At 37.3% G+C, this 27562-nt stretch overlaps 1 protein-coding gene and 1 non-coding gene across 2 annotated transcripts in view; both read right to left on the reverse strand.

Annotated features, from left to right (window-relative positions):
• The window catches only part of SCFD2 (sec1 family domain containing 2), a 393166-nt gene that overhangs the window by 313114 nt on the left and 52490 nt on the right, over positions 1 to 27562 (reverse strand). The window contains exon 4 of the mRNA XM_030880530.2: positions 9729 to 9904. Within this exon, the coding sequence (XP_030736390.1) occupies positions 9729 to 9904 (176 nt within the window). The remainder of the gene's footprint in view (positions 1 to 9728; positions 9905 to 27562) is intronic.
• On the reverse strand, positions 25590 to 25662 carry TRNAE-UUC (transfer RNA glutamic acid (anticodon UUC)). Its single transcript has one exon. It is a non-coding gene; the product is annotated as a tRNA-Glu (tRNA).

Here is a 27562-nt window from a genome sequence, read left to right on the forward strand (position 1 = left end):
GGCTGGTAAACATACCCATGTGCTGGGAGGGTAGGACACTCCAACTCCATGGGAACAGAAGCTCCTGCTCTTCTCACCCGAGTTCTAATAAGCTGAAACTTAAATAAATGTTTCAGGAAGGGTAAGCTGGGACGAAGTGAGAGAGGGCATGGACATATATACACTACCAAATGTAAAATAGATAGCTAGTGGGAAGCAGCCGCATAGCACAGGGAGACCAGCTCGGTGCTCTGTGACCACCTAGAGGGGTGGGATAGGGAGGGTGGGAGGGAGACGCAAGAGGAAGGGGATATGAGGATATACGTATATGTATAGCTGATTTACTTTCTTATACAGCAGAAACTAACACAACATTGTAAAGCAATGATACGCCAATAAAGATGTTAAAAAAATAAAAAATAAAGTGTTGAAAAATAAATAAATAAAAATATAAATGTTTCCCTGAGTTTTGTGAGCCATTATGGCAAATTATGGAACCCAAAGAGGGGGTCGTGGGAACCCTGATTGATAGCAGGTTGGTCAGAAGTATGAGAGGCCCAGACTTGCAACTGATGTCTAAAGTGGGGGGCAGTCTTGTGGGACTTAGCCCATAACCTGCGGGGTCTGTGCTAACTCCATTTAGTTACTCATAATTGAATTACAGGATACCCAGTGGGTGTGACACCCAGTAGTGGGTTGGAGGATTGCTTGGTGTGGGAAAAACCCCTACACATTTGGTGTCAGAAGTGTTAAGAGTAGAGCATAAAGAAACAAGAGATTTTCTTTTAACATGCTCCACAATTTTCCTTCTCAGCAAAAATCCTATGAAAAATCTCCGTAACTGTAAACAACACTCAGGTCTGACTTTAGGGATCACCTTGTTTTGCCTCTTCCCTCACTCTTCATCCAAATAATATCACCAGCACTTTTGCAAGTGACAAATCAGGACCTCCCAGGGTGTTGGTGAAGTCAGGAACAGACCTAAAATGAGCCATTACATTTCCAAGCCTAGCCGTCTGGCTTGGGACCTAATAGAAGCTCTAGAGGACTGAGAAGGTAAAACCCACTAATTTGCTATAGGACAAGCAGACATATTGTCATTTAGTTTAGTTAAACTTGATCTGTACAGAAGAGATGCTCTGAAGTTTAGTAACTCATAAAGAAAACTAATTCTACCTATTAAAAACTGCTTTGGCAACTGATAAAATGCTGTGCCGACTTTTCATTGCAAAGACAGATAACATTTAAAACTAAAGCAACATTTACCTGGAAAATCATGAGTGGCTCTATAAATCATTTATATTTTATTTAAACGTCATTTTCCAGACTTCCCTGGTGGCACAGTGGTTAAGAATCCGCCTGCCAATGCAGAGGACACGGGTTTGAGCTCTGGTCCAGGAAGATCCCACATGCCACGGAGTAACTAAGCCTGTGCAACACAACTACTGAGCCTGCGCTCTATAGCCTGCGGGCCACAACAACTGAAGCCTGCGCGCTCTAGGGCCTGTGTGCCGCAACTACTGAGCCCATGTGCTGCAACTACTGAAATCCGCATGGCTAGAGCCTGTGCTCTGCAACAAGCAAAGCCACCACAATGAGACGCCAGTGCACCGCAATGACAAGGAGCCCCTGCTCGCCACAACTAGAGAAAGCCTGCTCATAGCAACAAAGACCCAATGCAGCCAAAAAAAAATTTTTTTAATTTAAAAAGTCATTTTCCAAGTTGGATTTTTTTATTTAGAAATGTAAATTCTACCTAAAAAAAAAACTGGAGATAGATACTACATATATATTTATAAAGTATGTTTTTTAGAAAGTATAAACACAGCTGCTTCCTCTACTACATAGTTTGCTATCGTTTTATAACCACCAATAAATTGTCAATAAAATTTTTCTTTGAAACAATTAGCATAAAAACATCAGATATACAACGTAGAAACAATGAGATTTAAATCTGGATTTAAGAAAAATACTGTTAAACATCATCAAATAGTAAGTAAAAAAAGACAGTAACAGTTTTCTATGTAACAGTCTCATTCTTCCTCAGTAAATTTTAATTTAGAAAAACAAAATCTAGTTGAGAATATATTAAAACTATTACTTGCATAAAGTAAATTGGCATTTGCAATATTTTTGGCTCAGCTAAAGAATAAATAATGACTACTATTTATTGAGCATTTACTAGATGTCAAGCACTGTACTTAGTGATATACATATGTAATCTCATCCAATCCTGACAATAACACTATGATATAGGCACTTTATTCCCATTCAGATGAGGAAGCTAAATCAAACTTTCTTTTTTTTTATAGTAATAAAAAAAGAATTCTTCAAAGGCTACCACAAAATTAAGTAAATCTGTACTTTGATTAAAAGAAAAGCAGGGCTTCCCTGGTGGCACAGTGGTTGAGAGTCCGCCTGCCAATGCAGGGGACACGGGTTCATGCCCTGGTCTGGGAAGATCCCACATGCCGCGGAGTGGCTGGGCCCGTGAGCCATGGCCGCTGAGCCTGCGCATCCGGAGCCTGTGCTCTGCAACAGGAGAGGCCACAACAGTGAGAGGCCCGCGTTCCGCAAAAAAAAAAAAAAAAAAAAAAAAAGCTACTTTTACAAGTGAATACATTCATTAATAGAATCATAGATGCAGCCACGTTCAGGTTCAACTTCGTTTCTACATTTTTTAACTTGAAATACAAACAGAATTACTTGTTAATTAGCACATATGTGCTGAATGCCTAAAACACAGACTGTGATATTGCACCTTGATGAAAATGGAGAGAAAAAGGAATTGAGAAGATGCTTTATCCCCTTTGGTTTTTAAAAACATTCACTGCAAATAATTATTAGATTTTTCCCAATAATAATCAAAAAAGTTTTTCTTTTGAGCACACAGTATTATCTTTCTGTCATATTCCAGGGCCTGAGTCAAACATAAGTCTTATGAATAGTACCCAGATCTCTTGCTGACTAGTCATTAAATCGCCAGAACCACTGAGCCAGGAGATGGCAGTGAGGAGAAGGAATGCAGTAACCTGTGTTTAATTATACATTTCCAAGACCAATTTCTTTTTCTTTACCAAGGTTGTCTACAGGGTTACTTAGGCCATGAAGTCAACACTGAGGTTCAGTGACGGAGGCTGGGGAGAGAGTGGTGGAAATGAGTCTCCAAAGAAATACACAGCTCTCAGCGCTGGCTGAGATTTGCATTAGGTGGCTCTCAAGCCCATAGGAAAAATCTAGACATTGTCCTCACGCTCCAAGTAAACTCAGATGCTCTACTTTCATACCGAAGTCTGTAAATAGGGCAACTCAGCATATATTATGACTCATTACAATAATGGATGAGTGTATACTAGATAAAATAAGCCTGTTCATAAACAAAGAGCAATTGCTATGGCTGGTGTATAAGTTCGCCTGTGCGAAAACACTAACTTATGAGGACCCAGAAATGACTGAGAACACAGTGCTGGTCAGGGTAATGTGCAATTATGATAAAAGTGAGGTTTTAGCATTTTAAATGTTACTTCTTTTTCCCTGTCTTTTTATTCCTTCTCCACTTGCTGAGAGAAGCACACCAAGTACCGTGGTCACATCTGAGGCAGTCTAACATGGAAAAGGATTCCAAAAATTAATTATAAATATAAGATGCCACAGAATTAATACTGTGTCATGTTTCTTCAGAAATCTCTGGTGAGTTGAAGGATTATCATTCTTGGGAGAAAACTGCTGTGCCTCGTTTTGAAACACACTTGTTAGATTTTGCTGCTAGAGATTCACCTTGCAGGGTGTCAGTGGTGGGCACGGGTGAAGAGGTTGTCCTGGTGGCAGGGCAGGAGGAGGGAGGGAGGTTGTAGCAGTGGCCTAGAGCAGGTTGCCAGAGCCCAAGGGAGTGCATGGCGGGAAGCAGGGGCATCCCAGTGCAGGGTGTCAGCATCAAAAGAGGGTGAGGAGGGCATCTTCGCATAGTGGGTGGCAGAGCTAAGCAGGGGTTGTCGGAACCCGAAGTGGCAGAAAAGAACCTCACAGAGGCTGGCGGCAGTGAAGACCCAGTACAGGGTTTCAGAACCTGAGCAAGATGAGGGGTGTGTCTAAATGGCGACCAAGGCCCCTGTGAGATGAGGAGGGAATCTCTGTGAGGGAGTGGGGTGGGCAGAGAAGGGAGGGGAATGAAGCAGCAGCCCTAAACAGGTTGTCAGAACCAAAGGAGGTGAGACAGGCATCCATGGGGAGGTTGGAGGACAGCAATCTCCCAAGATAGAGTGTCAGAGCCTGAGCAGGGAGGTGAGAACATGCAAACAGGGCAATGGCAATAGTCTGGCACGGGATGTCTGAGCCTACAGAGGGGAGACGGCATCTGTGCCATGGGAGCAGCAGCGGGGCTTGGTGTGGGGTCCTGGAGCCTGAGAGGGGTGAGGAGGACACCCACACAAGAGGTGGAAGCCAGGCAGCACAGCACTAGAGGTCAGAGCCTGAGTGAGGTGGGAAGGGCATTCATGTGGAGAGGTTTCAATAGGGGCACCTTTGTGTGAAGTAAAAGAGAACATCCTTGTGGGCCTGGCCATAGCCTGGAGCAGGAAGACAAGCCCAGGTGAGGTGAGGAAGGCACCTGTGAGAGGGGCAGCAGTGCTAATGGAGACTGGTTACCTACAGAAGGGATTTATAGATAAGGAAAGGGAGAAAACTAGAATGAACTCTGTGGTATTACATTAGAATTGTGACCTGGTTTTTAATAAGTAGATATAGATATAGGTGATATAGATAGATATAGTTACAGAAAAAATATAAGGAATAATTGATAAATCCACAATCATAGTGGGAAACTTGAAAACACTTCTGTCAGAAGCTAGTAAGTAAGGAGATAAAGAATTTTTTAAAAATGTATCTTGAATCATTTATATTTATTTGAATTATTTATATTATAATAATATATATTTTAATATATATTATATATGATTACTGTAAGCTAAGGGACATTTATGTAACACTACATAAAACAATTAGAGAATAAACATTCTTTTTGAGTATATGTGGACCATTTAGAGAAATGAATCACATACAAAGGAAGTCACATAAATAAGGAGATTATGTCATTCAAAACACATTCTCTGACCATAATCTAATAATCAAGTAAAAGTAAGTTTTTTTAAAAGACCTCATATAGGGCTTCCCTGGTGGCGCAGTGGTTGAGAGTCCGCCTGCCGATGCAGAGGACATGGGTTCGTGCCCCGGTCCGGGAAGATCCCACATGTCACAGAGCGGCTGGGCCCGTGAGCCATGGCCACTGAGCCTGCGCATCCGGAGCATATGCTCCGCAGTGGGAGAGGCCACAACAGTGAGAGGCCCGCGTAAAGCAAAAAAAAAAGCAAAAAAAAAAGACCTCATATATTTATAAACTTAAAAAATATCATGCAATCTAAATAATAAATAAATCAAAGGGAAAATCATAATAGAAATTGTGAAATATTTAGAACTGAATAACAACAAAGACAGTCAAACTTTTGGACTAAGCTACAGCAGTATTTAGAGGGAAATTCATAATCTTAAATACATTATTTGAAAATAGGAAGTTAAAAAAAGAACAACAGAGTAAAACCAAAGAATACAGAAGAAAGGAAATAAGATAAAAACAGAAATTAATGAAAAAACAGAGCACAAATGAGTATGTCAAAATAAAAAACTAAAGCTGATTATTTGGAATGACTAATAAAATTCTGCTAATACGAACCAAAATCAAAAGGAGAGTTAATTTTGCAATAAAAATACCAGGTATTGAAAAAAGGAATTACAACTATATATTCAAAAGAGATTTAAAAATTTTAAGAGAATTCTATAAATAAATTTATGCCAATTTGAAAATATAGATGAATGGATTTAAACGAATATAAACTACCAAAATAATCTCAAGAAGAAACAGAGAATTAAATAGATCTATAAACACTTAAGTAATCAAATTGGAAGTACAAATCTAAGTCTAACAACAACACAGCAGGTCCACATGATTCTAAATTTAGGCATATTTCACTTTTAAGCAACTGAAAATTCCTTTCTTATACAAATAGCTCCAAAGAATACAAAAAATGAAGCTCACTCTGATTTTACCTAACTACTGTAACCTTTGTTGCGACACTGGACAACATCAGCACAATGAAGAAAAATTGTAAGGTAATCTCACCTACAAGCATAAATGCAAATGCATAAATAAAATATTAGTAAACTAAATCTAGCAGTGTATGTGTGTGTGTGTGTGTGTGTGTGTGTGTGTGTATGTGTGTGTGTTTGTGTGTAGGATCAAGTTAAACTTATCCCAGGAATGCAGTAATGATTATTTAAAAAACTATAAATACAATTCACCACATTAACAGATTATGGGAGAAAAACCATATATATATATTCATCTAAAAAATTTCAGAATCTGTATTAAGTGAAATTCAACACTCAGGCAGGATAAAAACAGCAATAACAACAACAACAATTCAGCAAAATACAATTAAGAAGGAACTTCCCTAGCCTGATTAAAAACAAAACAAAACATAATATTTAATGGTAAAATTTTAGAACATTGTGTTTAAAGTCAGGAATAAGATGAAAATGCCTATTTTCATTGCCTCTGTTAAGTAGGGTTGTAGTATGCCTGGTCAGTGCACTAAAAAAGAAAGTGGTATGAAGTGTGTAAAGGAAGTAACAAAACTGCCATTATTCACAGATAATATTATTGCCTGCAGAGGAAATACAGGACAACCAATGAATCACAGCAAGAAATAGGAAAACAAATATTAATAGAAAATGCAAGGTTGGACAAGTGATCACCAGTCAAAAGTCAAGCCAAGAGTATTCCAATACACTAGCAATGAGCAATTAGAAAATTCAATTTACAACTGGTATTAAAATCATTAAAATACCCATAAAAAATCTAGTAAGTTTCTTTTATAGAGAAAGGCATAAAACTGGACATGTTAATTTTAACACTGTGGTGTTAATTCTGTGATGGATAAACTGACCACTGAAACAGACTAGAAAGTGAGATACAAACCTATTTTTATATGAGATCTTAGTGTATCATGTATCATTGAGAAAAGGATGAATATTTTTTGGTTCCAAATAATAGAAAACCAACTAAAATGGCTTAAACAATGAGAAGAATCATCATCTCACAAAACAAGATATTCTGAGGTAAGACTCAAAGTCATCTTTAAGGATTTAGGTTCTGTTTATCTTTTTCAGGATCTCAGTGAGCTCCCTTCATTATTACAAAATACTCAAAGTGTCACAAACATATATCAATAAAAAGGAGCTTGTTTCTTCATTATGTATTTTTCTACAAGGGCAAAAGAAAATCTTTCTTAGAAGCACCTCCAGCAAACTTCGCTTTGCCTCCCTTAGGCTAGAACTGCTAAACCAATCATTAGGTGGGGAGATGAGAATATTAATATAGTCTGAGACCAATCAGGATTTGCCTGAATCATGTGAGAAAAGAGTGGACACTGGAACAAAACTGGTGTTCTGCCAACATGAGAAAGAGGGAAATGACTGTTAGGTAAGTAATCTACAGCACAATGAATAGTTCATAAATGGTGTGGGGAGAATAGGCTATCCATATGGAAGAAAAGAAAATGAGATCCCAATAATATAAACAATGATAAATGCCAGGTGGATTAAAAATTCAAATGTCAGGGAGGGCGGGAGGGAGATGCAAGAGGGAGGAGATATGGGGATATATGTATATGTATGGCTGATTCACTTTGTTATACAGCAGAAACTAACACACATTGTAAAGCAATTATACTCCAATAAAGATGTTAAATAAATAAATAAAAATTCAAATGTCAAAAACAAAAATTAATTTTTAGTGGAAAATACTGAACAATATATTTAGAAATTAGGGGTACAAAAAGATTTCTAATATAAAACATAAATAAGAATAAACTATAAAAGATAATATTCATTAACTAGAGTACATCAAATGCAAAAATTCTGTACAACAAAACATATAGGTATTAAATTTAAAAGCCAAACCACAGTCTGGGAGAAGTATTTGCATGACATAAAACAGTTTTTTCTGTTACCTAAATAGATAAATAAGTATAAAAATGAGCAATTGGTAGAGGAGGAAAACTGAATAGCTAATAAATACTACAGAAGGTGCTCAGCCTCATCAGTAGCCAGAGAAATGCAAATTTATACAAAGATAGTATTGACCCATTATAAAAAAATGTTTGAATTTGATAATACTGAGTGCTGGACACTATGCTGGGAAACAAACTGTCATCCAGTCCTAGCAGAAGAGTCAACTAGTTCAAAGTCTTTGATGATCAGTTTGGTGATATTTGGTAAACTCAACAATATGCATGGTCAACAAAATAACAATCCTCTCCAAGGTATATGCCCTAGAGACACTCTCTCACATGTGGACCAGAAGACAAGTTCCAGGACATTCATCTCATTCTTTCAAACCACACACACACACACACACACACACACAAATATGGAACAGTCTAATTATACATCAATATGGATTCCATAAATTGAATATTTATACAATTAAATCTATACATGTCAAATTTGGATTATCTTAAAACAGAATGCTGAGAGGGAAATGCAGGTTGTTTAGGGATACTTATAATGTGATATCACTTACATAAAAAGTAAAACCCATAGCATAATACTCTGTATTATCCATGGAAAAATAAATATTTAATAAACATATAGAAACAAGGAATCAAGCTTGTGATTACCTCTGGGAAAGGAAAAAGGAGAATCAGAGCAGAAAAAGGGTATAGTATCAGAGATGCTTCAACTTTATGTCTAGTTTTATTTCTTTAATGAAAAAGGATATAAAGTAAACATAAAAAACTAGTAAATTATATTGAATCTATGTGTAAGGTACATAAATATTTGTCATATTATTTTATGTGTTTGAAATACTTTATAATTTTTAAAAATACATCTTCTTAAAAGTTTCCCATGAAAATATTTTATCAATAGTGAAAAGATCCTACTCCACATACATCTCTCTTCATGAAAATTACAAATGAGGACTTCCCTGGTGATCCAGGGGTTACGACTCCACCCTCCCAATGCAGGGGGCCCCGGTTCGATCCCTGGTCAGGAAACTAGATCCCACATGCCACAACTAAGATCCCGCATGCTGCAACTAAAAATAAGATCCCGCACGCCACAACTAAAGATCCCGCATGTGGCAAGGAAGATCCCATGTGCCACAACTAAGTCCCAGAGCATCCAAATAAATAAATAAATAAATAAGCTAATACTTTCAAAAAAAAAGAAAATTACAAATGGAGTTTGCCTCCCTTTCGTCTATTATAAGCATCATTTTAAGCCACATGCTGTATGTTGTTTAAGGATTAGAAAGTAGTGTCAGAAGAAATGTAAACAGTAGCAATATTCTACAGGAAAAGTAGCAAGGATTAAATAAAGATGCCATGAAGATCAAGAAAGGCCCAAATGGCATAAAACTGAAAAGAGATCTTCAAAGTTTAGTCAAATACTCAGAAAACATTCTAAAGTATTGAATGAGAAGCCAAAGACGTTACTGTCAAAAAAAAAAAAAAAAAGTAGATACAGAAAAAAACTGCTACTTGAATTTTAAATTGGGGGCACTTAAGAAAATATGATATAGGGCATATGTCAACAATATGATTATTACTAAGATTATAATAAATATCAAAGATTTTCCCTGGAATTAAAAACTTTAATTATTAATATCCCAAGAAGCTCCCAGAGCAACATACCTGGAGAAGGAGCCTTTCAAAAGCCAGAAAGTTGTCCCACTTGGCAGTCTGCGGGTGTTTCAGAGTTTGAACAGTGGCCAGCCCAAGCTGTAGGAGCCCACAGTGATTCCCTAGAGCTTTGAGGTTGTTCTTGAAGAGATGAATATAGGACGTGAGCTGTCCCGGAGTGACTCTCCCTGGAAAAACATACAATTTATCAGTGTACCCTCTTCTGGGAGTGGTAAAAAAAAATGAAGAGAATGCCATTAATAATACTACTGCAGGGCTTCCCTGGTGGCACAGTGGTTAAGAATCCGCCTGACAATGCAGGGGACACGGGTTCGATCCCTGGTCTGGGAAGATCCCACATGCCGCGGAGCAACTGAGCCCGTGCACCACAACTACCGAGCCTGTGCTCTAGAGCCCACGAGCCACAACTACTGAAGCCCGCATGCCTAGAGCCCGTGTGCCGCAACAGGAGAAGCCACCACAATGAGAAGCCCGTGCACTGCAGCGAAGAGTAGCCCCCGCTCACCACAACTAGAGAAAGCTTGTGCGCAGCAACAAAGACCCAATGCAGCCAAAAATAAATAGATAAATAAATAAATTAAATTAAATTAAATTAAAAAATACTACTGCCTTACATCAGCACAAAACTTCAGAGTAAACTGCAAGCTTGCCTAAGCTATTGTGACTCTTAAAACAACATGGTGACAACAGCAAAGTTGAAACTATTAACTGCGTTTTGCAAGCAAGAAAACACATGTTAAGTGATCTTGCCAAAGCCATATTGCTAGAATTCATTTCATAATTCTGAAATACCCCATAAATAAGTTATCAAATAAAGTCATATGAATAAATATTTCTTGAGCTCAATATGGAGTACCTCTCCAAGACAAATGATATAGCAATCTAAGAGGCAAAAAAGCAAGGTTTCTAATTGTGTGTGTATGTCTATAAAGGAGAAATCTGTTATGACTATAGCTAAAACTTTATCACTGATATCCGTGGGTTCATGACAATATTCATAAGCATAAAAGCTGGCTGTTTATGGAACAAAAATGTATGGAGAACTAGAGTGGCAAAAATCCTGGAAGATGAGATATCAGAAGAAATGGTTTGGTATGGGTGACACAGTACATTTACTACAATGGTCACCTCTATCTAGAATGAGACCCCCACTTCACAGAAGACTGGAGTACCAAAAACAAACAACAAACAAACAAAAACAAACAAAAAACCACCTGTTGAAGATTCACTCTTTCAGAGCTTCTAAGTCCAACTTTTGCCTATAGCAGTCCTTCCATTTAGTCGCTTCCCACTCTAATACGTCAAATTTCACTCCTGCCGTTCATCAATGCTATGGACTGAACTCCTGAACACCACAGATTCTCCTCATTGGGCAAGAAGATGGCAATGGGGCCAAACATAGATGCAAGTCAAGTAATTCTTTCCTTTACATCTTACCTACACCCTGTTTGTGGTTTACTCTCTGATGCCTGAAATCCCAGTTTGTTTGTTATGTCTAGTTTGTTAATATTTGGCAACGAGACCACCTGTATTTATTTAGCACTTTATCGTTTATACAGTGCAAGTATGTCCTCTTGATTTTCACAGCAGCTCTACGGAGTAGCAAATAAGTGAGAGCTCAGTGTCTTACATGGGGCTAAATGGCATTTGTCAATTAATGGTTTTGCCACAGACTATAATACACAAAAAATAAAAACCTTGTTTCAAGCAACTTATAAGCCTGCAACATATTCTATCTTTTCATTACATATTTTGAAGAGATTAAGGATTTTGAAGTGCCTTATTACCTGTTTATCAGGGTGAGCATGTAAAGAAGAAAAACAGTGGGAATGATGAGCAGGGAGCTGAGTTTCACTAGTTTCTTTGGTCCCTCGGCAAAGCATGGTTCATTCCTGATTCCCAAGCAGCAAGCTAATGATTTGCTTGCTTAAGTACTAATAGAGAAGAGCCTCATTAACCCTTTCTCTGCTCGGTTTTGAGTCAGGTTGATTAAGGTATAATTTACATACAGTAAAATTTATCCTTTTCTGGTTCAGGGTGTTCTCAAATCAGTTCTATGAATTTTGACAAATGCATGTAGTTGGGTAAGCACTGTCACAATCAAAATACAGAATATTTCCATTACTCCAAAAAGTTCCCCCTTTGTAGTCAATTCTCTTTTCCCACCCCCAGCCCTTGGTGAACACTTATCTGCATTTATCTGGCTTCTGTCCCATAGTTTTGCCTTTCCAGAATGTTCTATAAATGGAATCATATAGTATGTAGCCTTTTGAGTCTGGCTTCTTTCACTTTAGCATAGGTATTTGATGTTCATTCATGTTGTTGCTTATATAGGTAGTTTGCACCATTTTCTTGCTGAGTAGTAATCCATTGTATGAATGTGCCATGGTTTGTTTAGCCATTTATCCATTCACCAGTTAATGATTATTTGAGTTTTTTTCCAATTTTTAGAAATTACAATTAGTTATGCTGAGCATCTTTTCATGTGTTTGTTGGCCATCTGTATGTCTTCTTTGGAGAAATGTGCCTTTAGGTCTTCCACCCATTTTTTGATTGGGCTGTTTTTTTGACACTGAACTGCATAAGCTGCTTGTATATTTTGGAGATTAATCCTTTGTCAGTTGCTTCATTTGCAAATATTTTCTCCCATTCTGAGGGTTGTCTTTTGGTCTTGTTTATGGTTTCCTTTGCTGTCCAAAAGCTTTGAAGTTTCATTAGGTCCCATTTGTTTATTTTTGTTTTTATTTCCATTTCTCTAGGAAGTGGGTCAAAAAAAGATCTTGCTGCAATTTATGTCAGAGTGTTCTTCCTATGTTTTCCTCTAAGAGTTTCACAGTGTCTGGCCTTACATTTAGGTCTTTAATCCATTATGAGTTTATTCTTGTGTATGGTGTTAGGAAGTGTTCTAATTTCATTCTTTTACATGTAGCTGTCCAGTTTTCCCAGCACCACTTATTAAAGAGGCTGTCTTTTCTCCACTGTATATTTTTGCCTCCTTTGTCATAGATTAGGTGGCCATAGGCGCATGGGTTTATCTCTGGGCTTTCTATCCTGTACAAATCAAAACTACAATGAGGTATCACCTCACACTGGTAAGAATGACCATCATCAAAAAATCTACAAACAATAAATGCTGGAGAGGGTGTGGAGAAAAGGGAACCTTCTTACACTGTTGGTGGGAAAGTAAATTAATACAGCCACTATGCAAAACAGTATGGAGGTTCCTTAAAAAACTAAAAATAGAACTACCATATGACCCAGCAATCCCACTACTTGCTATATACCCAGAGAAAACCATAATTCAAAAAGACACATGCACCCCAATGTTCACAGCAGCACTATTTACAATAGCCAGGACATGGAAGCAACCGAAATGTCCATCAACAGAGGAACGGATAAAGAAGATGTGGTACATATATACAATGGAATACTACTCAGCCATAAAAAGGAACGAAATTGGGTCATCTGTAGAGATGTGGATGGACCTAGGAAGTGTCATAGAGTGAAGTAAATCAGAAAGAGAAGAACAAATATCGCATATTAACACATATATGTGGAATCTAGAAAAATGGTATAGATGACCTTATTTGCAAAGCAGAAATAGACACACAGACGTAGAGTACAAACGTATGGATACCAAGAGGGAAAGGGGTGGGGTGGGAGAAATTGGGAGATTGGGATTGACACATATACACTGTTGATACTATGTATAAAATAGACAATAAAGGGGAACATACTGTATAGCACAGAGAACTCTGGTTAACGCACTGTGGTGTCCTAAATGGGAGGGAAATAAAATGGAGGGGATATATGTATATGTATGGCAGATTCATTTTGCTGTGCAGTAGAAGCTAACACAACATTGAAAAGCAACTATACTTCAATAAAAATTTAAAAAATAAATAAATAAAAATAAATTGAAAAAGATTCACATATCAAAATCCACCAACATTTTCCAAAAAAAAGAAAGAAAGAAATTGTGAATAAAGCCTTCACAAACATCTTTGTTTTTTTTTATGTGTGTATGTGTCTGTGGACATATGGTTTCATTTTTCTTAAGTAAATTTCTAGGGTTGTTGGGTCATATGCTAAGTGTACGGTTAACTTTATAAGAAACCGACAAACTAAGTTCCAAAGTGAGCTGTCCCACCAGCAACAAATGAGATTTCTATTGCCTCACATCCTCACTAGCACTTGGTATTGCCAGTTATTTTGGTTTTAGCCATTCTATTAGGTATCTAGCAACAACTCACTGTGGTTTTAATTTGTATTTTTCTAATGACTAATAATGTTGGTCTTTTCAAGTGCTTATTTGCCACCCTATATCTTTTTTGGTGAAGTCTGTCTGTTCAAATCTTTTGCTCATTTTTATTAGGTTGTTTATTTTCTTCCTGTTGAGTTGTGAGTGTCATTAACTTTTATCAGTCCATTGGCTCAACATATATTTCTGTGCCAGGAACTGTTCTTACTGCTAAGAATAAACCCATGAACAAATCAGACAAAAATCTGTCCTCATGGCCAACAAATAAAGAAGGCAAATGATTCCTGGATGCTCTCCTAATTAATTCAGCTCATTACATCTCATTCTCTTCTTAGGAGATGGGGATCTTTTGTGCAGATGATTAATATTTTTACACAAAAACATCTTGACATATTAAATATTAACATTAAATATATGAAAACAAATTTTCACATGAAATGTGTTCAAATCTAACATTGCCATGAGCTCCATTTATTTGTTTATACACTGTGCTGCAGGTGACGCAGTGTGGTCCCTGGACACACAGAGCTTTGTGTATCAAGAGAGAAAGTCATAAAACAATTATATAAACAACTGCTTAATCATTATTGCGGTAAGTATTGCTAAGGCAAAAACGAAAATGTCCTGAAACCATGAAAGGCTCTATGTGATATGTAATTGCCCACCTCTCCAACCTTATCTCCTGGACTGAAGGAGGAGGAATTTAAAAGGCTCAGAATAGGGCTTCCCTGGTGGCACAGTGGTTGGGAGTCCGCATGCCGACGCAGGGGACACGGGTTCGTGCCTCAGTCCGGGAAGATCCCACATGCCGCGGAGCGGCTGGGCCCGTGAGCCATGGCCGCTGAGCCTGCGCGTCTGGAGCCTGTGCTCCGCAACGGGAAAAGCCACAACAGTGAGAGGCCTGTGTACCGCAAAAAATAAATAAATAAAAATTTTTTAAGAAAGGCTCAGAATACATACAATCCATTCATAACATAACTGTGCTTTAGAGAGACCTCAAGAAATGGAAATCATCCGAGAAAGTCACCAGTCTGTTTAGATTTCGACTGCAATAACCATATGTTCAATTTAAAGATAAGAATGTCTTCAATTCAGGGACTTCTCTGGTGGCGCAGTGGTTAAGAATCTGCCTGCCAATGCAGAGGACTTGGGTTTGAGCCCTGGTCCGGGAAGATCCCACATGTCGTGGAGCAACTAAGCCTGTGCACCACAACTACTGAGCCTATGCTCTAGAGCTCACGAGCCACAACTACTGAGCCCACGTGCCACAACTACTGAAGACTGCATGCCCTAGAGCCCGTGCTCCACAACAAGAGAAGCCACCCAATGAGAAGTCCATGCACTGCAACGAGGAGTAGCCCCCGCTCGCCACAACTAGAGGAAGCCAGTGCAGCAACGAAGACCCAACACAGCCAATAAGTAAATAAATAAATAAATATTTTTTAAAAAAAGAATGCCTTCAATTCAAAAACATAGTTATTAAACTTTTTATCCAGTTAGCAATTTCCTAGCTCAGACTTGGACTCAGTGACCATATTTACATAATAGTGCCTTCCCACATAAGGCATGAGATCCAAAGGAACAAATGGATATATTTCATAACAGGAAATGCCAACAGAACACTACCTTGTGAATCAGCAATTATTCACCTTTGCTGCTCCATTCTGTTCCCTTCTGTATACCTTTTTCTTAGACACACAAGCCATTAACACTTCCTTACATATGTCATGAAAGCAGGGGGGTTTTTTGGTAAAAATTCGTAACATGTTCATTGGAATTTAGTAAAAGAGTACTTCACACAAATGCTTTAAAATATAGGCTAGTGACATTTTTAAAATATAAATTTAATCACAATCTTACATAAAACAAGTCAAAATCAACTGACTACCAAAAATGCTATACTGTGAGGCTAACAACTTGAGAAAACTTCTCAGTTCATATCAACTAAAACTGCAAGCAACTATAACCAGGTGTTGAAAAAGTAATAGAACATTTGTTCACATCTCATATTACTAAAAAAACCAAAAAAACTTGTCAGGCAGATTTACATGGTGATTTTAAAATGTCAACCCAAGAAGGCTTTGCAACACATTTTTTTAAAGTCCTAAAAACAAGGGCTATTTTATATCAAAACTGCATAATACATAGCAACTCTTTGAAAAGGGACAATTTTGAAATTTGAAAAATAGTTTTCAAGTAAGAAAATCTATTAGGCTTTCTTTTTTATAGTTTTTAAGGAAGTGAAATGGGCTTCTGATTTCAATTTAGTTAAGAAACAAACACAAAACTTTAACCACCATCAGTTCTATGTATATTTTGAAACTCTTATTGAAATAGAATTATCTCTTGGGAGAAAGGGGACATATCTGGAAAATAAAAGGATTTCATATATTTATATTGTCTGTGATCCTTATAATATTGAATTCCATTGTATTCAAATCAATTATGGAACTTACTCTTCCATTTATTATATACATTTGATAAACTATAATTTTCTGAACCTGCTTTGTGGCTTGGTAAGATATATTTAAAATATCTACACATATATGATTCTTTGTTGATTTTCTTAAAAAAAAAAAAAGTATTCTGTCAGTGCTAGATTTGATTTAATCCCCAAATTGTGTCTTAATGGTAGAAAGTAACAATCTTTCTACTGGTGGTAGACTCTCAACCACTGCGCCACCAGGGAAGCCCCATTGCATGTTTTTTATTCATCATTGTCCTGAAAACACGAATGAAAACACAGTGTGTGAAATGTGAATAAACAAAGTTATGTTTTTTGGGGGGGGCTTTGTTTTTTGTTTTTTAATAAATTTATTTATTTTTGGCTGCATTGGGTCTTCCCTGCTGTGCGCAGGCAGGCTTTCTCTAGTTGCAGCAAGCGGGGGCTACTCTTCGTTGCGGTGCACGGGCTTCTCATTGTGGTGGCTTCTCTTGTTGTGGAGCGCAGGCTCTAGGCACATGGGCTTCAGTAGTGTGGCACATGGGCTCTAGAGCGCAGGCTCAGTAGTTGTGGCGCATGGGCTTAGTTGCTCCGCGGCATGCGGGATCTTCCTGGACCAGGGATCGAACCCATGTCCCCTGCATTGGCAGGTGGATTCTTAACCACTGTGCCACCAGGGAAGTCCTCAAAGTTATGTTTTAAGAGATGTATTTCCAGAAATCAAATATCAGCATTTCATTTTTCTCCTTTTTAATCATTTTTCTAATATAATAAAGGCAAAGTATATTAAAATATTTAAATATAACGTTCTGTTAAAACTCTGGTTTATTAACTCACACATAATTGGCAAACATGAATAATTTTAATATTACACAAAAATATCTATTCATTTGTCATTTTTTCTCATTTTAACATTTTGTGCCGCCAAATAAGAGCAGCTGGACACAAAATAAACAAACATAGCTGAACCCTGCAAGCCACAAGAGGAGCTGAGCACTGATTACATTCCTAGTTCTTCTTGGCTCTGCTTGGCCACGTGCACTGTCTTGGAAGTGCTTCCTGTTTGGTTCTCCCTGACCTTTAGTGCATTTTGCCTTTGCCTCCATAACCAAACAGCCTCAGCTCCTCTTTACATTACCTTCCAGTGAGCTACCTTCAACTCTTTTGTTCACATAAAGTCCCATATATGCAGTAACGTTTCTTTTTTTTTTTTTTTTTTTTTTTTTTGCTTTTCAAATGCTTTATTTCTGAGTAGAAGTAGGGTATTTTTACAAAAAAATATATATATTAATTTCTATGGGGGAAAGTAAATATTTTTGAGGATGGATGAATAGTCCTATATGAACTGACAGTTTTAAGAGAACTTCAGATTTATTTGCTCACAAAATCTAGTAACATCTAACACCAATTGATATAGATTTTTTCTATATGCTACAGCTTCTTAAACTTTCCCCCTCATAAATACCCCTTATAAAATATTCATTTTATTCAAATAATATCTGCTTTTCTGCAGACGTGATTATAGTGCCATGTAGATGGATCTCAGTCATCTCTTTATCATTAATGAAACACCCAAAATTTTTCTTTAATTAAGATATCTCTCACTAATTGACACCGTTCTTTTGTTGCTTAGCATTTTGGCATCATACTTTATTAAGATAGCTGAGAAAATACTGATTTTCTTTAATGATGCCCTGTAACACTTCAGTCTTTTTGAATTTTTAACTTCTGTAGGCATAAATCCAAGCATTTATAAGCTGAGATATTTCTTCTTTATTGTGCACAGATTTCCAAGAAGTCTAGAAAATATGTTTTTATTCACCATTTAGAAGCATCATGCCTTCTTTTTTTTTTTAATTTTTTTTTTATTTTTTAACATCTTTATTGGAGTATAATTGCTTTACAATGGTGTGTTAGTTTCTGCTTTATAACAAAGTGAATCAGTTATACATATACATATGTTCCCATATCTCTTCCCTCTTGTGTCTCCCTCCCTCCAACCCTCCCTATCCCACCCCTCTAGTTAGTCAAACCAACGAGCTGATCTCCCTGTGCTATGCGGCTGCTTCCCACTAGCTATCTATTTTACGTTTGGTAGTGTATATATGTCCATGCCACTCTCTCATTTCGTCCCAGCTTACCCTTCCCCCTCCCCATATCCTCAAGTCCATTCTTTAGTAGGTCAGTTTTCCAAGAATGCGTGTAAATTATAGCCAAAGCACTTATACTAATATGTAGACAATGGTGGCAACTCTACTAATATTAAACTGTTGGTTGGTGGGCAGCACTGTCAGGGAAAATTTCAAATGTTAATTCAACAGTTGGCATAAGAGAGCCAGAATCTTGTGTACCAAAGATGGTTTCGGAGTTTTGTAAATAATGTACGAAAGGTTCAGAGGGTAGCATGAACACATTGGTTTACATCCTCTTCTCATTTCATCAGAAAGACAAAAAGGAATTGAAAAGGGAAAGGAACACACAACAAAGAGATCGTGAGATAGTCCATAAGCAGACAAGACTTCAAGCACTTTTCCTCCCCATCTGCTGGTTATCTTTGTAACTTACATTACATACTTAAACTTTCTTCTTTGTTCTGTCAACTACAGATGGTATGCTATGGCTTTTCGTCTTCTAAGCAGAGGATATTAGTTCCCCCTTACCCTTCCCTCTACTTCGTATTTCCCCCTTTCATCTTCCAAATCATCTGTACTTTTATTTTCATCCGGTCAAGATTGATAGCATTTATATTTTGTTTTGTAACCATAATTTAGTCTAATGTGCTTTTTCTATAGAATGATTCGAAACTTCAAAATTAGTCAATAGTGTTTGTATCATTATAAACTATATAACTATTAATGACAGACCCAATGTACAAGCTATGATTACATTTCCTTATGCATAGAATACACTTGGGTCCTAGAATGCATATGGGCTTTTTCTGAGGGGCGGGGGAGGAGCATTCCCTGCTTTAATCAAAGTTGTAAACTCTCCTAATTTCTAATACACTGTCTTATCTTTGAAGTCCGTGTTGTGTTGTGTTGTTTGTTTTTTTTTAAATCGAGGTATAGTTGATTTGTGGGGTTTTGGGGGTTTTTTTTTTCCCCTCCCTGAATACTTTACTACCAAACTCCTTCATTCCCCTGTTCCATCATGGGCAGATTGTTCTTTAGGCCTTTTTGCACAGTCAGCAGCCTGGAACGCCTTTTATTGCTCTCCTCTATTGGAACACCGCTTCGCTAAATCCCTGATTTTTCTTTCTTGCTATACTGCCTTGTTTTGTTGGACACCCTCAAGTAACTTCCTCGGAAAAGATGTGTGGAAAGCAAAGTTCTCTTATCTCTGAAAAGGCTTTTTCTTGCCCTCAAAGTTTAATAACGGTTTATCTGGATCTACAATTCTAGGTTGAAAATAATGCATTGCTCCATTATCTTCTGGCTCAGCGTCGCTCATAAGAAATGTGTGCTAGTCTCATTCTTGTTCCTTTGTAGATAAGCTTCTTTTTTCCATCTTGAGGCCCACAGGATCCTCTCATTCTCTTGTAACTCTGAGGAGTCACAGTGATTGTGTCTAGTTTAGAGGGTTTTTATTCTTTCCACTTGCTTTTCAGTTAAGCCTATTCTATATACTTGATATGTCTTTCTTCACATCTGGGAAAGTCTTACATTCTTTCTTTGCTAGTTTCCTGTCCTCTGCTTTCTCTCTCTTTCTGAAACTTCTAATAGTTCTTGGGCCTCCTGACTTGGTTCTCTATATCTTTTACCTTTGGTATCATATTTTCAATGTCCTGTTCTTTCTACATTTTAGGAAATTTTCTTGATTTATCTTTAAACTTTGGCTGAATTTTATTTTTACAATAATATCCTTATTTCTAAGAGCTTCTTTTTTAACAAGAGCTTTATGAGCTGTAACTCACATACCATAAAATTCACCCTTAAAATGTACAATTCACTGATTTTTACTATATTCACAGTTATGCCACCATCACCACTATATAATTTGAGAACATTTTCATCATCTCAAGAAGAGAGCCTACACTCAAATTTCCCCAGTTATGAAAAAGACATACAGCTATAAATCCATACATATTAGAATACAGCCTGAATAAAATTTTCAGTTGGGAGATATAACTGTACTTAGTTATACTAGGAAACTGAGAAATAGCAGAAATGAGAACATTCAGGTAATTATAGCTATAAGAGAATTCTGGCTTTTTTATATGTAATAATACTATGGTCATGCACTAAAAAAATGTTTTTAATTGAAGTAACAGAGGAATAGAAGAGTACTAAATCATGCAGCAAAACAAACAGTAAAAATGAACTTCCTCCCCTCCCCCCCCCCCACCAAAGGCTTTGCCTAGAATATGTGACAAGGCACTGCAGCAAAGAGGGGCCATCTGCCCAGAAGATACAACCAATTTCAGACTCAGAAGCCTCAGGTATAATGGAGGTGAAAAGTGAGGGGTATAACATAAAGTAAAGCTTACACATCTTAAGTATGTAGTTCTGTTCACTGTTACACACACATCTATCCACGTAACCACCACCCAGATCAAGGTATGGAATATGTCCAGAACTCTAGAAGATTCCGTCAATACCTACCTAGTCAATAAGCTCACAACAGCAAACTATTACTTTTAACTCTCTCAACACAACTCACTTTTTTGTCTGCTTTTGAACGTCATAATAAACAGAATTATACAGATACACTATTTTGTATCTTGCTTTTTTAAATTCAACATCATCCAAAATCTCAATCTTTTTTTTTCTCACTGTGTTTTATTGTTCTATATGACTATAATAGCTTCTCTATCCATTCTACTTTGACGGATCTTTAGGTTTTATAGTTCAGGGCCATTATAAATAATGATGCTATGAACGTTCTACTACATACCTTTTGGTAGACTCATTTCCATTGGATACATGCCCAGGCGTGAAACCACTGGATCAGTGTACACTTCTAAAGTTGATACTGCCAAATAGTTTTCCATGGTTGTATCAATATAACCACACATTTTAAATATGATCAAACTTAACATAATTTTTAAAGTATACATACAATGTTTAAAACCTCGCACAATTGTATAATTAAGTTTCCTTCATGGTATTTTAGCCAAAACTCTAATAAGAGAGAGAGGAGAAAAAAAAAAGTCACAATGGAAACCACATTGCCATACTCTTAGTATGCACCTTTATTTTATTTTTCTCATTGTTTGTTTACTTGCTTATTTACTTACTTTCTTACCTAATTACATACAAAAGGCCTGGAAGGCAAGATACTGATTTCAGAGCAAAGGTTACATTGAAGAGTAAGATGATAGGGAGGGGGGATAGACAATTACTTTTTATTTTACTAATGCTATGATATGAATTTTAAAGACTATTTTACTTTTTAAATAGTCTCTTGGTTCTGATATAAAATAATGTCTGTTTCATGTGAAATGAACAGACCAGTATTTTTCTCTGGGAAATCTGAGTCTATTACTATCACTGATTTGTACAATGGATGAAGCATTGGCTTTCAACAGAAAAAGAAATATAAGAGTAATAATAACTGTCGGTTTCCCACCTCTACTGAGGTCAAAGGACAAAGAAATATGGTTAACATGCAGGTGGAGAAACTTAAGTCAGACATGAGAAAAAAATTCCACGATCGTGATGACTATTAGGCATTGAAACAGGTTATTAAGGGGGGGAAGAGGGAAGACAGTATAAATCTTCTCCCGTAGGGATTTGAAGGGCAGTATATACAGCCATCTGTATAGTGAAACTTGGATAAAACCCAGCTGGGAATTGATGTCCATTTTTTTAACACTATGAATACTGAAGAAGGATTTCCTAGGATATCCTTTAAACAGTATATGTTTCTTGTTACACAAATTTTTGAGCTCTGTAGTATTACAAAGACAGAATAAGAAAGTAATGTGAAAAGATCATTTTAATTATATGAATCAATTCAATCAAATGGATCCAAAATTGAGAAATCTATTGCAAGATATGTTTTCAGGATAGTACAGAATAAAGTATAACTGCTGCAAGACCACAGGTCACAAATAGAAAATAAACAGCTCTCCCTGAAATTTTTACAAAAACAGTGAAATATAAAACCACCAGAAACACTTAGGGTTTGGCTTTCTTTGGAAATGCAGCCTTCCTGAGGCTAAGTTAAACACTGCATCAGTGTTTATAAACTCAGCAGAGAGCACAGAAAGGAACAGACAGATTACCCCTGTTATCTAAGGGGCAGATTACCAGCCTGCCAGGTAAGCAGCCTTTCCTTGGTGGGTCTACCCTGACTTGGAAAGAATAGCCTCCAAGTAAAGCAACTCCCACAGCAATGGATCTTCCCTTGGGGTTTTTAAACTCCTAGCCCATATTCTCATATGTTGAGGATCCCTTCTGTTGAGAAAATATAAAGATTAATAAGAGGAGGAGGAGAAAAAAATGAAGAAAAAGATGCATCAGTTAAACTTAAAAACATAGAGCCAGAGGGCAGATGCTTGAAGATGGGATATTAGAAATTCAGATTCCCATTTTGTGGATGGGGAAACAGAGAAACAGAGGCAATTCAGGTTCTGTTTTAGATGATGAAGTGTAAGAAAGAAATATGTGCTTAGTGACCTTAAGGCTTTCGGGCATTATTAATCATTAATTCAATAAAAACTCTTTCTGTCTCTTTCTCTAGATCCTCTTCTTCTTCACGCCCCTAAATGGATGTGTTCCTTACGACTCTGCCTTCAACCCTCCTCTCACTCATTCTACTTTGTTTTCCTGGATGATCACCCTTACGTTATACTTCCTTTAGAAATTCACTACTTAGGCTCCAACATAATCACTAGGTAACTAAAACCCCAATCTCCACTTTCACTTCTGGAAATCATTACTCTAGTCACATGTTTTCCAACTAAGATGATCAGGAAGCAATCATACAGGCAATGTAATTCCATCCCTAAATCTGGTAGAATACTCTTCATATGCAATTGTATGACCATTGGTCATTATTTTTTATAATGTCTTTTATCTGCCCAGGAGGCAGTAAATAATTTTATCATGCTATATCCTCCTTTTACAGAACACGCTGAATTTCACAAACATTTATATATTACATAATAAATCATCTCATCTAATTGTCGGGTTAGCAGACAATAGAATCCCCATTTGGAAGACAGGAAAACAGATTCAGAAAAGTTAATTAACTTGTTCATCTGAAAATAAGACAGTATTTTTTCATGTTTCCTATCCCCTACAAGGACCTAATTATATACTATGAACACATAATAAATACCTTTTAAATGAATGAGAACAATTGTCTATTATGGCTAAATCTGGATAATGTATAGAAAAAATTTCAATGAGTTTTCCCCCTTCTACTGATTCCAATGACCTCTAGAAAACTGTGCTAATCTTGGACCCCAGAGAATATGATGCTCTTTTAAATAATGGTTCTCGAAGGTGTTCCATGGACCCCTGGGTCCTTGAGGCACTTTCAAGTAGTCAGAAAAGTCAGAACTATTTTCATACTAATACAAAGATGCTACTTGATTTTGTTACTATCCTGTGTTTGCATTGACGGTACAAAAACGGTGGTGGGTAAAAGTGCCAGTGCCTTAGCACCAATCAAGGCAGTGGTACCAAATTATACGAGTAGTCAGTTTCACTTTCAGAATGGCCATGATGAAAAATCAAATGTTACTAATTTTATCAAATCTCAACCCTTAAGAAAACATCAATATTTTGTGTAAAGAAATGGGAAATATACAAAAAGCACTTCTGGGGCAACCAAAGTATCAGTGCAACCATTGCCTCAAGGAAAAGCACTGATGTGATTACTTGAGTTGTGAACTGCTGTTCACACTGTTTTAACGGCATAAAATTTTTACCGAAAAGACAACTGAAAAAGTATGGTTCTTCACACATTTTTTCCAACAAGTAAATGAAGTGAATCTGTCACTTCAAGGAAAACAATTAACAGTTTGTATTGTCAATATTGAAACTCAAGTTTTCATGTGAAATTATAATTTTGGAAAACTTGTATCTGCCCCTATATCTTTACATTCCTAATACTTAAAGATTTTCTAATGATATCAGTGGTGATATTGACAAATGTGGCTTTGTTATATTGTATAATATATGTCAACATTTCGAAAATCTGCATAACTTAAAGAACCAATATTGCCCAAGTGATAATGTACAATGCTATAAAATAATATGTGCATAAAAGAGCCACTCAGGGCTTCTCTGGTAGTGCAGTGGTTGAGAGTCCGCCTGCCGATGCAGGGGACGCGGGTTTGTGCCCCGGTCCGGGAAGATCCCACATGCCTCTGAGCGGCGGGGCCCGTGAGCCATGGCCGCTGAGCCTGCACGTCCGGAGCCTGTGCTCCGCAACGGGAGAGGCCACAACAGTGAGAGGCCTGCGTACCGCAAAAAAAAAAAAAAAAAAAAAAGCCACTCAAAGTGCAAGAGACACCAATGGGTTTTAATGTACCAGAGTATGGAAAATTCAGCAATATGGTTTCATATTCCACATTGCAATTAACCTGTAAGAAATTACCTCTTGTAAACCTGGTGTAGTATCAAAGAATATCTGCAATTTTCTGGAAAGTTATTAAAATACTCCTTCCTTTTTCAACTACGTATCTTTTTAAGGTCAGCTTTTCTTTATATACTTTATCCAAAATAATGTATCACAACAGATTGAATGAAGAAGCAGATATGAGAATACAGCTGTCTTCTATTAAGCCAGACGTTAGAGATGTGCAAAAATGTAAAGTGGTACCACTCTTCTCCCTACATTATTTTATTTGAGAAAATATAGTCATTTTTCACAAAAATATGTTACATTAACATGTAATAGGTTTATTATAATATTTTTATATTAATTAATAAATATTTTTAAAATTTTCCCTGCTTGAATTCCTGACGTGATATTTTCTTTCTATCTGTCTCACATGTATCAATAGATATACTCCATCCATTGTAAAGCAATTATACCCTAACAAAGATGTTAAAAAAAAAATATACTCCACATAAACAAAAGCTCTTGGTGTCCACGTAGTTTCTTTTTTTGTTGTTCATAGGTTGTTGTGAACCTCAATAGCTTTTTTTTTTTTTTTTTTTTTGGTCGCACCACATGGCTTGCAGGATCTTAGTTCCCTGACCAGGGATTGAACCTGGGCCCCCAGCAGTGAAAGTGCCGAGTCCTAACCACTGGACCACCAGGGAATTCCCCTCAATAGCTTTTAACAATGTAAAGGGGTTCTGAGACCAAAGAGTTTTGAGAACTGATGTTCTAAATCAGTGTCACTCTTGGATTCCATAGGAGGGAGATAGAAAAAGCAATCCATTAAATAAATACATAACAAATACCAACTGACAGTATTAATTCAAGAATTTATTTATTCATTCCATAAACACTTACTGAGTATATAGTAACTTCAAGGTCTTGTGTTAGGTGTGGACAATACTAAGAAGCACAGATAAGAATTCTCAGGCCCAACTACTCAGGGTCTGGTGGTAACTGCTATAATAGAAGTATGAACAAAAACAGTACCGATAGGGATAGAAGATGTCATCTTTTAGAAAGAATGACAGGGGATGCGAGATATGATGGAGAAAACGTTGGGGGAGAATTTTAAAAGCCTGAAGGATGAAATGAGCATTCTTTTTTTGGAGGGAGGAGGGAAGTAGGGTCAGGCTTTAAGATCAGTAGCAATTATTAACCAAGTATCCATGTGCAAGGTACAACAGGGGATACAAATATATCTATAGTCTTCCAGGAAACTAGAATTAAGGAAAAAAAGCATAAAACAATTATCAGAAAGAGAAAGATAACCAGAAGAGCAGAGTGACATGAAGACCAAGGGAAGAGCATCAAGAAAGAAGACATGATCAGATGCTACAATATATCAGGAGGAACAAGAAATATCATAAAGGAAAGTTGTAAATAGAAATATTAATGCATATAACTGAAAGTAGAAATACACATTGTCCGTCTACTACTCATTCACACGCATCAGGCAATCCATTCATTCAAGCAGCAAGTACTAAGCCACACACTATATACCAAGCCAAACAGCCAATGGAGAATATGAAATGGACACTGTCTAGCAAAGTTCTGGATCCACACACATTTAACTATTTTGCACTGTGGTTAAGTGCTAAGACAGAGCACTAAGAGAAATAAGAGAAAGAGCTGTGGGTCCTCAGAAGCCAGAGCAATCAATGCAGCTTGCTGAGGAGGGTGTAGGAAGAAGGTTAAAGGGGAATTACATATGGTTCCACAGAGAAAGTGACATTTGTACTAGATAATGAAAAATAAGGTGGGTTTGACAGGAAAGTGTTTGTGTGTGTGTGTGCATGCGTGTGTGCACAAGCACATAGTGTAAAGTGAGTGGTTATATTAGTCAAGGTCCCAGCAGGAAAAAGATGGCACTCTAACAGGAAAAATAAGGCAAACATAACAACAGGAATGCCTAAGAAGTTAGGCTAAGGGAAATCAGGAGTGTTAAGGAAAACCAACAAGGGAAGGGTAGAGGGAAGCAACCAATTGCATGCTAGCAGGGATGAAGCCAGGCAAACAATACCCTAACCATACTCTCCCCCCACCCTCTAAATCTCCTGCCCATGCCTCCCATTGGCCAAACCGAACTGAGAGGCCAAGGGCAGAAAAGCGTGCTGAGGCAGTCCATAACGGTTAGCCTCCAGAAGCACAGGTAGAGAAGGGTGGAGGAAACCTGGAGGGACAATCAAACGAGAATATTTCAGGTGAAAACAACAAAGACCTGGATCTACAGAAGTTCCTGCTGAGGAATGGGGAGTAGGGAGGAAAAGCAATTTGAGTGGATGGGTGAAGCATGAGGCTAGAAGTCAGAAAGATTTCTATAAATAGCATGCTAAGGAGTTGGGACACTATCTTCAGGCAATGGGGAACCATCAAATGGTTTTAGACAGAGGAATGGCACAACCATATCTGTGTCTGTGGCTCTGCAGCAGCTGCCCCACCCCACCCCCAGCAGTTTGATTCCTGATACAGAAGTCAGACAGACCCGGGTTGTATCCTGGCTGGGCCCAGGCAGAAGGTAGACAATACACCAGTTATTTGAGCAGAGAAAATTTAACATAC

Source organism: Globicephala melas, chromosome 5 (genome assembly GCF_963455315.2).
Source record: "Globicephala melas chromosome 5, mGloMel1.2, whole genome shotgun sequence".
Classification (NCBI taxonomy): domain Eukaryota; kingdom Metazoa; phylum Chordata; class Mammalia; order Artiodactyla; family Delphinidae; genus Globicephala; species Globicephala melas.